Here is a 13,317-nt window from a genome sequence, read left to right as displayed (position 1 = left end):
GTTCTGACTAGACACTGGTATCATCTCTCTGTTGTACATTCTGACTAGACACTGGTATCATCTCTGTTGTACGTTCTGACTAGACACTGGTATCATCTCTGCAGCCTGCTGCTTCTTACCTCATAGTACCGTTTGACTGCTCATACAGTCTACACTTGACACACACACACACACACACACCGACTGATGATGCAATCTCTAGAAATCAGGGCCCCTAAATTAGTTAGGTAGCCAGCTATCTAAACTTGGCAACATGGTCTAATTACCGTCCGTGGGGGCGGCCATATTGATTTTGTTAGTCACTCTCACTCAGATATCATATCAGAAATAAACATTTCTCTCCACCCAGCGGAAAAATGTGGACCACTGCAGAAAACGTGCTTTAAACCGAGACATTTTCTCTCCACCCCACAAATGATCTCTGCTGTCAAGAGGAGTTATGGATGTGGGTACGCAGACCAGCGAGCGGCCCCCACCCCGTCACGATGAGCTGCTCCCACCCCGTCACGATGAGCTGCTCCCACCCCGTCACGATGAGCTGCTCCCACCCCCAACACGATGAGCTGCTCCCACCCCCGTCACGATGAGCTGCTCCCACCCCCAACACGATGAGCTGCTCCCACCCCATCACGATGAGCTGCTCCCACCCCCAACACGATGAGCTGCTCCCACCCCCAACACGATGAGCTGCTCCCACCCCGTCACGATGAGCTGCTCCCACCCCCAACACGATGAGCGGCCCCCACCCCGTCACGATGAGCTGCTCCCACCCCGTCACGATGAGCTGCTCCCACCCCCAACACGATGAGCGGCCCCCACCCCGTCACGATGAGCTGCTCCCACCCCCAACACGATGAGCTGCTCCCACCCCCAACACGATGAGCTGCTCCCACCCCATCACGATGAGCGGCCCCCACCCCATCACGATGAGCGGCCCCCAACCCATCACGATGAGCGGCCCCCACCCCATCACGATGAGCGGCCCCCACCCCATCACGATGAGCGGCCCCCAACCCATCACGATGAGCGGCCCCCAACCCATCACGATGAGCGGCCCCCACCCCATCACGATGAGTGGCCCCCACCCCCAACACGATGAGCGGCCCCCACCCCCACCCCTATCAAAGACCCATCATGATGAACGGCTTCCCCCCCCACCACAATCAAAGACCCATCATGATGAGCGGCCCCCACCCCCACCAAAGACCCATAATGATGAGCGGCCCCCCACCCCCATCAAAGACACATCATGATGAGTGGCCCCCCCACCCCCACCCACATCAAAGACCCATCATGATGAGCGGCCCCCACCCCCACCCCATCATGATGAGCGGCCCCCACCCCTATCAAAGACCCATCATGATGAGCGGCCCCCACCCCCATCATGATGAGCGGCCCCCACCCCCATCATGATGAGTGGCCCCCCACCCCCACCCACATCAAAGACCCATCATGATGAGTGGCCCCCCACCCCCATCAAAGACCCATCATGATGAGCGGCCCCCACCCACACCCAAATCAAAGTTTCCCATCCCTGCTATAAATAATGACTGGGATCAATCACAGCGTGACATCACAGCTGGACACACCCCCGCTGCCCCTCCCCGTGTAACCGACTCCTCCCGTGACAACGGAACCACCTGTCACCAGATGGGACGGACCAGAAGACAACAGAAGACATCGGGTCTAACCGTTAACCATCAACAGATCACCATAGCAACGTGGGGAATATTTCTAGTCATTACATTTGGCTACTGTATTATAATGACGTGTATATAGTAACCTACTACAACATATAGGCTGCTATAGTAACGTACTACAACATATAGGCTGCTATAATAACCTACTACAATATATAGGCTGCTATCGTAACCTACTACAACATATAGGCTGCTATAGTAACCTACTACAATATATAGGCTGCTATAGTAACGTACTACAACATATAGGCTGCTATAGTAACCTACTACAATATATAGGCACCTACTACAATATATAGGCTGCTATAGTAACGTACTACAACATATAGGCTGCTATAGTAACCTACTACAACATATAGGCTGCTATAGTAACCTACTACAACATATAGGCTGCTATAATAACCTACTACAATATATAGGCTGCTATAGTAACCTACTACAATATATAGGCTGCTATAGTAACCTACTACAATATATAGGCTGCTATAGTAACGTACTACAACATATAGGCTGCTATAATAACCTACTACAATATATAGGCTGCTATAGTAACCTACTACAATATATAGGCTGCTATAGTAACCTACTACAACATATAGGCTGCTATAATAACCTACTACAATATATAGGCTGCTATAGTAACCTACTACAATATATAGGCTGCTATAGTAACCTACTACAATATATAGGCTGCTATAGTAACGTACTACAACATATAGGCTGCTATAATAACCTACTACAATATATAGGCTGCTATAGTAACATACTACAATATATAGGCTGCTATAGTAACCTACTACAATATATAGGCACCTACTACAACATATAGGCTGCTATAGTAACATACTACAATATATAGGCTGCTATAGTAACCTACTACAATATATAGGCTGCTATAGTAACGTACTACAACATATAGGCTGCTATAATAACCTACTACAATATATAGGCTGCTATAGTAACCTACTACAATATATAGGCTGCTATAGTAACCTACTACAATATATAGGCACCTACTACAACATATAGGCTGCTATAGTAACATACTACAATATATAGGCTGCTATAGTAACCTACTACAATATATAGGCTGCCATAGTAACCTACTACAATATATAGGCTGCCATAGTAACCTACTACAACATATAGGCTGCTATAGTAACCTACTACAATATATAGGCTGCTATAGTAACCTATTACAATATATAGGCTGCTATAGTAACCTACTACAATATATAGGCTGCTATAGTAACCTACTACAATATATAGGCTGCTATAGTAACCTACTACAATATATAGGCACCTACTACAACATATAGGCTGCTATAGTAACCTACTACAATATATAGGCTGCTATAGTAATCTACTACAATATATAGGCTGCCATAGTAACCTACTACAACATATAGGCTGCTATAGTAACCTACTACAATATATAGGCTGCTATAGTAACCTACTACAATATATAGGCTGCCATAGTAACCTACTACAACATATAGGCTGCTATAGTAAACTACTACAATATATAGGCTGCTATAGTAACCTACTACAATATATAGGCTGCCATAGTAACCTACTACAACATATAGTCTGCTATAGTAACCTACTACAATATATAGGCTGCTATAGTAACCTACTACAATATATAGGCTGCCATAGTAACCTACTACAACATATAGTCTGCTATAGTAACCTACTACAATATATAGGCTGCTATAGTAACCTACTACAACATATAGGCTGCCATAGTAACCTACTACAATATATAGACTAGGCTGCTATAGTAACCTACTACAACATATAGGCTGCTATAGTAACCTACTACAATATATAGGCTGCCATAGTAACCTACTACAATATATAGGCTGCTATAGTAACCTACTACAATATATAGGCTGCTATAGTAACCTACTACAATATATAGGCTGCTATAGTAACCTACTACAATATATAGGCTGCTATCGTAACCTACTACAATATATAGACTAGGCTGCTATAGTAACCTACCACAATATATAGGCTGCCATAGTAACCTACTACAATATATAGACTGCTATAGTAACCTACTACAACATATAGACTGCTATAGTAACCTACTACTATAGTAGGCCAACAGGCCTGTAGATAAGTCCTATATATAGACTACTACAGTAGGCCAACAGGCCCGTAGATAAGTCCTATATATAGACTACTATAGTAGGCCAATAGGCCCGTAGATAAGTCCTATATATAGACTACTATAGTAGGCCAACAGGCCCGTAGAAAAGTCCTATATATAGACTACTATAGTAGGCCCACAGGCCCGTAGATAAGTCCTATATATAGACTACTATAGTAGGCCAACAGGCCCGTAGATAAGTCCTATATATAGACTACTATAGTAGGCCAACAGGCCCATAGATAAGTCCTATATATAGACTACTATAGTAGGCCAACAGGCTCGTAGATAAGTCCTATATATAGACTACTATAGTAGGCCAACAGGCCCGTAGATAAGTCCTATATATAGACTACTATAGTAGGCCAACAGGCCCATAGAGAAGTCCTATATATAGACTACTATAGTAGGCCAACAGGCCCGTAGATAAGTCCTATATATAGACTACTATAGTAGGCCCACAGGCCCGTAGATAAGTCCTATATATAGACTACTATAGTAGGCCAACAGGCCCGTAGATAAGTCCTATATATAGACTACTATAGTAGGCCAACAGGCCCATAGATAAGTCCTATATATAGACTACTATAGTAGGCCAACAGGCTCGTAGATAAGTCCTATATATAGACTACTATAGTTGGCCAACAGGCCCGTAGATAAGTCCTATATATAGACTACTATAGTAGGCCAACAGGCCCGTAGATAAGTCCTATATATAGACTACTATAGTAGGCCAACAGGCCCATAGAGAAGTCCTATATATAGACTACTATAGTAGGCCAACAGGCCCATAGATAAGTCCTATATATAGACTACTATAGTAGGCCAACAGGCCCGTAGATAAGTCCTATATATAGACTACTATAGTAGGCCAACAGGCCCGTAGATAAGTCCTATATACAGTGCCTTGCGAAAGTATTCGGCCCCCTTGAACTTTGCGACCTTTTGCCACATTTCAGGCTTCAAACATAAAGATATAAAACTGTATTTTTTTGTGAAGAATCAACAACAAGTGGGACACAATCATGAAGTTGAATGACATTTATTGGATATTTCAAACTTTTTTAACAAATCGAAAACTGAAAAATTGGGCGTGCAAAATTATTCAGCCCCCTTAAGTTAATACTTTGTAGCGCCACCTTTTGCTGTGATTACAGCTGTAAGTCGCTTGGGGTATGTCTCTATCAGTTTTGCACATCGAGAGACTGACATTTTTTCCCATTCCTCCTTGCAAAACAGCTCGAGCTCAGTGAGGTTGGATGGAGAGCATTTGTGAACAGCAGTTTTCAGTTCTTTCCACAGATTCTCGATTGGATTCAGGTCTGGACTTTGACTTGGCCATTCTAACACCTGGATATGTTTATTTTTGAACCATTCCATTGTAGATTTTGCTTTATGTTTTGGATCATTGTCTTGTTGGAAGACAAATCTCCGTCCCAGTCTCAGGTCTTTTGCAGACTCCATCAGGTTTTCTTCCAGAATGGTCCTGTATTTGGCTCCATCCATCTTCCCATCAATTTTAACCATCTTCCCTGTCCCTGCTGAAGAAAAGCAGGCCCAAACCATGATGCTGCCACCACCATGTTTGACAGTGGGGATGGTGTGTTCAGGGTGATGCGCTGTGTTGCTTTTACGCCAAACATAACGTTTTGCTTTGTTGCCAAAAAGTTCCATTTTGGTTTCATCTGACCAGAGCACCTTCTTCCACATGTTTGGTGTGTCTCCCAGGTGGCTTGTGGCAAACTTTAAACGACACTTTTTATGGATATCTTTAAGAAATGGCTTTCTTCTTGCCACTCTTCCATAAAGGCCAGATTTGTGCAATATACAACTGATTGTTGTCCTATGGACAGAGTCTCCCACCTCAGCTGTAGATCTCTGCAGTTCATCCAGAGTGATCATGGGCCTCTTGGCTGCATCTCTGATCAGTCTTCTCCTTGTATGAGCTGAAAGTTTAGAGGGACGGCCAGGTCTTGGTAGATTTGCAGTGGTCTGATACTCCTTCCATTTCAATATTATCGCTTGCACAGTGCTCCTTGGGATGTTTAAAGCTTGGGAAATCTTTTTGTATCCAAATCCGGCTTTAAACTTCTTCACAACAGTATCTCGGACCTGCCTGGTGTGTTCCTTGTTCTTCATGATGCTCTCTGTGCTTTTAACGGACCTCTGAGACTATCACAGTGCAGGTGCATTTATACGGAGACTTGATTACACACAGGTGGATTGTATTTATCATCATTAGTCATTTAGGTCAACATTGGATCATTCAGAGATCCTCACTGAACTTCTGGAGAGAGTTTGCTGCACTGAAAGTAAAGGGGCTGAATAATTTTGCACGCCCAATTTTTCAGTTTTTGATTTGTTAAAAAAGTTTTAAATATCCAATAAATGTCATTCAACTTCATGATTGTGTCCCACTTGTTGTTGATTCTTCACAAAAAAATACAGTTTTATATCTTTATGTTTGAAGCCTGAAATGTGGCAAAAGGTCGCAAACTTCAAGGGGGCCGAATACTTTCGCAAGGCACTGTATAGACTACTATAGTAGGCCCGTAGAAAAGTCCTATATATAGACTACTCTAGTAGGCCAACAGGCCCGTAGAGAAGTCCTATATATAGACTACTATAGTAGGCCAACAGGCCCATATAGAAGTCCTATATATAGACTACTATAGTAGGCCAACAGGCCCATAGATAAGTCCTATATATAGACTACTATAGTAGGCCAACAGGCCCATAGAGAAGTCCTATATATAGACTACTATAGTAGGCCAACAGGCCCGTAGATAAGTCCTATATATAGACTACTATAGTAGGCCCATAGATAAGTCCTATATATAGACTACTATAGTAGGCCAACAGGCCCGTAGAGAAGTCCTATATATAGACTACTATGGTAGGCCAACAGGCCCATAGAGAAGTCCTATATATAGACTACTATAGTAGGCCAACAGGCCCATAGATAAGTCCTATATATAGACTACTATAGTAGGCCAACAGGCCCATAGAGAAGTCCTATATATAGACTACTATAGTAGGCCAATAGGCCCATAGAGAAGTCCTATATATAGACTACTATAGTAGGCCCATAGATAAGTCCTATATATAGACTACTATAGTAGGCCCATAGAGAAGTCCTATATATAGACTACTATAGTAGGCCAATAGATAAGTCCTATATATAGACTACTATAGTAGGCCAACAGGCCCGTAGATAAGTCCTATATATAGACTACTATAGTAGGCCCATAGATAAGTCCTATATATAGACTACTATAGTAGGCCCGTAGATAAGTCCTATATATAGACTACTATAGTAGGCCAACAGGCCCATAGATAAGTCCTACATATAGACTACTATTGTAGGCCCACAGGCCCGTAGATAAGTCCTATATATAGACTACTATAGTAGGCCCGTAGATAAGTCCTATATATAGACTACTATAGTAGGCCAACAGGCCCATAGATAAGTCCTACATATAGACTACTATTGTAGGCCCACAGGCCCGTAGATAAGTCCTATATATAGACTACTATAGTAGGCCCACAGGCCCGTAGATAAGTCCTATATATAGACTACTATAGTAGGCCCACAGGCCCATAGAGAAGTCCTATATATAGACTACTATAGTAGGCCCGTAGATAAGTCCTATATATAGACTACTATAGTAGGCCAACAGGCCCATAGATAAGTCCTACATATAGACTACTATTGTAGGCCCACAGGCCCGTAGATAAGTCCTATATATAGACTACTATAGTAGGCCCACAGGCCCGTAGATAAGTCCTATATATAGACTACTATAGTAGGCCCACAGGCCCATAGAGAAGTCCTATATATAGACTACTATAGTAGGCCCGTAGATAAGTCCTATATATAGACTACTATAGTAGGCCAACAGGCCCATAGATAAGTCCTACATATAGACTACTATTGTAGGCCCACAGGACCGTAGATAAGTCCTATATATAGACTACTATAGTAGGCCCGTAGATAAGTCCTATATATAGACTACTATAGTAGGCCCACAGGCCCGTAGATAAGTCCTACCTTGACACTGGAAACCTTGCTTCCCGAACCCCCTGTGAAGAGAAATGGAACATGAGGTTTATTATGGACTCCGATGATGGAATGTCCTCACTACAACACACGACTTTCTAACGTTGGAATTGTGGTTGTATTTATTAGGGATCCTCATTGGCTGCTCTTCCTGGGGTCCAAACACACCGAACGTCCACATTACTGACAAAACAACAGACAAAAACACAGGGTTCTGTGTTCCCCCTCTAACCACCAGTCTACCAACCCCCCCCCCCTCTAACCACCAGTCTACCAACCCCCCCCCCCTCTAACCACCAGTCTACCTGACCCCCCCCCTCTAACCACCAGTCTACCTGACCCCCCCCCCCCTCTAACCACCAGTCTACCTGACCCCCCCCTCTCTAACCACCAGTCTACCTGACCCCCCCTCTAACCACCAGTCTACCTGCTGACCCCCCCTCTCTAACCACCAGTTTACCTGACCCCCCTCCTCTAACCACCAGTCTACCTGCTGACCCCCCCCCCCTCTAACCACCAGTCTACCTGACCCCCCCGCTCTAACCACCAATCTACCTGACCCCCCCCGCTCTAACCACCAGTCTACCTGACCCCCCCCCCCCTCTAACCCCCCCCTCTAACCACCAGTCTACCTGACCCCCCCTCTAACCACCAGTCTACCTGCTGACCCCCCCTCTCTAACCACCAGTTTACCTGACCCCCCTCCTCTAACCACCAGTCTACCTGCTGACCCCCCCCCCCCCTCTAACCACCAGTCTACCTGACCCCCCCGCTCTAACCACCAATCTACCTGACCCCCCCCCCGCTCTAACCACCAATCTACCTGACCCCCCCCTCTCTAACCACCAGTCTACCTGACCCCCCCCTCTCTAACCACCAGTCTACCTGACCCCCCCCTCTCTAACCACCAATCTACCTGACCCCCCCTCTCTAACCACCAGTCTACCTGACCCCCCCCCCCCCCCTCTAACACCAGTTACCTGACCCCCCCCCCCCTAACACCAGTCTACCTGACCCCCCCTCTAACACCAGTCTACCTGACCCCCCCCTAACACCAGTTTACCTGAACCCCCCCCCTCTAACACCAGTCTACCTGAACCCCCCCCCCCCCCCTCTAACACCAGTCTACCTGACCCCCCCTCTAACACCAGTCTACCTGACCCCCCCATTCAGTTTGTACTTAATGAGCTGAAGATAAATCAGATCATAACATCCTTGAATGGACCGACACACACACACACACACACACCAACCACCTGGAGTCAGTGTGTGATGCGATAGAATGGTAGAATGGTCGATAGACTGACTCTCTGTCTCTGGTGGGTCTGACCACACATAGGACACTAACAATGGCGGACTAATGGTTATACAACCATGTTCCATTCGGTTGTTGGAGGCTGTGTGTAAAGGCTGTGGGTTTATATCTCTTGTTAGCAATTCATGCGTCTCTCTGTCTCTCTCTGCCTGGCTAAAGTCATTCAGCAGCAGGTGAATCACCTGTACCCTGCGCGCCGCACACACACACGCACATCCCCCACGCACGCACACTAACCAGATGAAGTCCGTGCAGTGGCTGCAGAACGTGGGCTGCTTGAAGAAGCGCGCGATGAACTTGTGGTCCTTGACCTCGTGCACGTTCTTCTGGCGCAGAGCTCCTTGGCGCGCGAAGCCCCTCGCGGCCCCGCTCTCCCGCCGCTCGGATCCCCCGGTGCTCGAGCTCTCTCCGTCGCTGCTGCCCTGCTCGCGGTCAGCCATTTTAACGCGGAAGTGTTTTGAAATTAGGAGGAAAGAGAGAGTTGTGTGTCTTTTTCAGAAGGTGCCTCCCTCCCTTATTCCTCTCTCAGTGTCGGTTTCCCCCCGGTGTTCGCTCGGTGTGAATGTCCTGACTCCTGCCAAGCCTCACACTGCTGGGTCCCCGACTCCCCGTGGGCCCTGCTTCCCTGTTCGCTCGGATCTCCCACAGCCCCCGGAGACTGAGCAGCGCTGCTACAGCTGTGGCGACGTGCTGCTGGTGTGTGAGCGAAGCGCCTCGTGCAGTGTGTATGTTGTCTGCAGGAAGAGTGTTGCGCTGGAACCGTGAGATTGGGGGCAATGAAGGCCCCTCCCCCTTATCTACTCCGAATTCCACCGTACACGGTGTGAGTGTGTAGGAAGAGACAGAGGGACTGTTTTTGTCGCAAACATTTCGGTGAACAGTAGGGTGTAGCCTAGGTCATGAGAGAGACAGAGATACTGACAAGAGAGAAGGGGTGTGTTATTGAATGTTAGTGAATGTTATTGAATGTTAGTGAATGTTAGTGAATGATACTGAATGTTATTGAATGATAGTGAATGTTATTGAATGTTAGTGAATGATATTGCATGTTAGTGAATGATAGTGAATGATATTGCATGTTAGTGAATGATAGTGAATGATATTGAATGTTAGTGAATGATAGTGAATGTTAGTGAATGTTAGTGAATGATACTGAATGTTATTGAATGATAGTGAATGTTATTGAATGTTAGTGAATGATATTGCATGTTAGTGAATGATAGTGAATGTTAGTGAATGATATTGCATGTTAGTGAATGATAGTGAATGTTATTGAATGATAGTGAATGTTATTGAATGATAGTGAATGTTATTGAATGATAGTGAATGTTATTGAATGATAGTGAATGTTATTGAATGATACTGAATGTTAGTGAATGATATTGCATGTTATTATTGTATGTTAGTGAATGTTATTGAATGATAGTGAATGTTTGTGCTTGTAGGTCTAAAACATCCCCAGAGAGATAAACAACCTGGACACTTGTTGAAGATCATCTGACCAGCCACTCAGCCAGTGAGAAAGAGAAGGACGTGGGTGGAAATCTAGAATGTAGAGGATGATGGAATAGAACAGTAGAATAGATGGAACACCAGAATATAGAACAGTAGAATAGATAGAACACCAGAATATAGAACGGGAGAATAGATAGAACACCAGAATGTAGAACAGTAGAATAGATAGAACACCAGAATATAGAACAGTAGAATAGATAGAACACCAGAATATAGAACGGTAGAATAGATAGAACACCAGAATATAGAACAGTAGAATAGATAGAACACCAGAATATAGAACAGTAGAATAGATAGAACACCAGAATATAGAACAGTAGAATAGATAGAACACCAGAATATAGAACAGTAGAATAGATAGAACACCAGAATATAGAACAGTAGAATAGATAGAACACCAGAATATAGAACAGTAGAATAGATAGAACACCAGAATATAGAACAGTAGAATAGCTAGAACACCAGAATATAGAACTGTGGAATAGGATGGTAAAGTCACAGAGCTCTAAGGGAGTGACGTGGATCCTGGTAGAATAGGAGGGTAAAACCACAGAGCTCTAAGGGAGTGACGTGGATCCTGGTAGAATAGGAGGGTAAAGTCACAGAGCTCAAAGGATCCTGGTAGAATAGCAGGGTGAAGTCACAGAGCTCTAAGGATCCTGGTAGAATAGCAGGGTAAAGTCACAGAGCTCTAAGGATCCTGGTAGAATAGGAGGGTAAAGTCACAGAGCTCTACGGATCCAGGTAGAATAGGAGGGTAAAGTCACAGAGCTCTAAGGATCCTGGTAGAATAGCAGGGTAAAGTCACAGAGCTCTAAGGATCCTGGTAGAATAGGAGGGTAAAGTCACAGAGCTCTAAGGGAGTGACGTGGATCCTGGTAGAATAGGAGGGTAAAGTCACAGAGCTCTAAGGATCCTGGTAGAATAGGAGGGTAAAGTCACAGAGCTCTAAGGATCCTGGTAGAATAGGAGGGTAAAGTCACAGAGCTCTACGGATCCAGGTAGAATAGGAGGGTAAAGTCACAGAGCTCTAAGGATCCTGGTAGAATAGCAGGGTAAAGTCACAGAGCTCTAAGGATCCTGGTAGAATAGGAGGGTAAAGTCACAGAGCTCTACGGATCCAGGTAGAATAGGAGGGTAGTCACAGAGCTCTAAGGATCCTGGTAGAATAGCAGGGTAAAGTCACAGAGCTCTAAGGATCCTGGTAGAATAGGAGGGTAAAGTCACAGAGCTCTAAGGGAGTGACGTGGATCCTGGTAGGTAAAGCCCAGCCTCTCTCCAGATCTGAACCATCAAGGAGATAAACCACTAGGAAAACAGGTGTAGTAGACCTTACAGTGAAATGCTGAATACAACAGGTGTAGTAGACCTCACAGTGAAATGCTGAATACAACAGGTGTAGTAGACCTCACAGTGAAATGCTGAATACAACAGGTGTAGTAGACCTTACAGTGAAATGCTGAATACAACAGGTGTAGTAGACCTCACAGTGAAATGCTGACTACAACAGGTGTAGTAGACCTTACAGTGAAATGCTGAATACAACAGGTGTAGTAGACGTTACAGTGAAATGCTGACTACAACAGGTGTAGTAGACCTCACAGTGAAATGCTGAATACAACAGGTGTAGTAGACCTTACAGTGAAATGCTGAATACAACAGGTGTAGTAGACATCACAGTGAAATGCTGAATACAACAGGTGTAGTAGACCTTACAGTGAAATGCCGAATACAACAGGTGTAGTAGACCTTACAGTGAAATGCTGAATACAACAGGTGTAGTAGACCTTACAGTGAAATGCTGAATACAACAGGTGTAGTAGACCTCACAGTGAAATGCTGAATACAACAGGTGTAGTAGACCTCACAGTGAAATGCTGACTACAACAGGTGTAGTAGACCTCACAGTGAAATGCTGAATACAACAGGTGTAGGTAGACCTTACAGTGAAATGCTGAATACAACAGGTGTATCGACCTTACAGTGAAATGCTGAATACAACAGGTGTAGTAGACCTCACAGTGAAATGCTGAATACAACAGGTGTAGTAGACCTTACAGTGAAATGCTGAATACAACAGGTGTATCGACCTTACAGTGAAATGCTGAATACAACAGGTGTAGTAGACCTTACAGTGAAATGCCGAATACAACAGGTGTAGTAGACCTTACAGTGAAATGCTGAATACAACAGGTGTAGTAGACCTCACAGTGAAATGCTGAATACAACAGGTGTAGTAGACCTTACAGTGAAATGCTGAATACAACAGGTGTAGTAGACCTTACAGTGAAATGCTGAATACAACAGGTGTAGTAGACCTTACAGTGAAATGCTGACTACAACAGGTGTAGTAGACCTTACAGTGAAATGCTGAATACAACAGGTGTAGTAGACCTTACAGTGAAATGCTGAATACAACAGGTGTAGTAGACCTTACAGTGAAATGCTGAATACAACAGGTGTAGTAGACCTTACAGTGAAATGCTGAATACAACAGGTGTAGTAGACCTCACAGTGAAATGCTGAATACAACAGGTGTAGTTGACTTTACAGTGAAATGCTGAATACA

General features: G+C 44.6%; 1 protein-coding gene across 1 annotated transcript in view; it reads right to left on the bottom strand.

Annotated features, from left to right (window-relative positions):
- Nucleotides 1-9,956, bottom strand: part of LOC139394464 (protein kinase C beta type-like) — a 54,402-nt gene extending 44,446 nt beyond the window's left edge. The window contains exons 1-2 of the mRNA XM_071142532.1: nt 9,471-9,956; nt 7,910-7,941 (exon numbers count right to left, since the gene is read on the bottom strand). Coding sequence (XP_070998633.1) covers nt 7,910-7,941; nt 9,471-9,673 — 235 coding nt within the window. The 5' untranslated portion in view covers nt 9,674-9,956. The remainder of the gene's footprint in view (nt 1-7,909; nt 7,942-9,470) is intronic.
- Between the last annotated feature and the right edge of the window lie 3,361 nt (nt 9,957-13,317).

Source organism: Oncorhynchus clarkii, unplaced genomic scaffold (assembly GCF_045791955.1).
Source record: "Oncorhynchus clarkii lewisi isolate Uvic-CL-2024 unplaced genomic scaffold, UVic_Ocla_1.0 unplaced_contig_466_pilon_pilon, whole genome shotgun sequence".
Classification (NCBI taxonomy): Eukaryota; Metazoa; Chordata; class Actinopteri; order Salmoniformes; family Salmonidae; genus Oncorhynchus; species Oncorhynchus clarkii.
The sequence above is the reverse complement of the archived record's forward strand: the minus strand, read 5'-3'. Positions and strand labels throughout refer to the sequence as shown.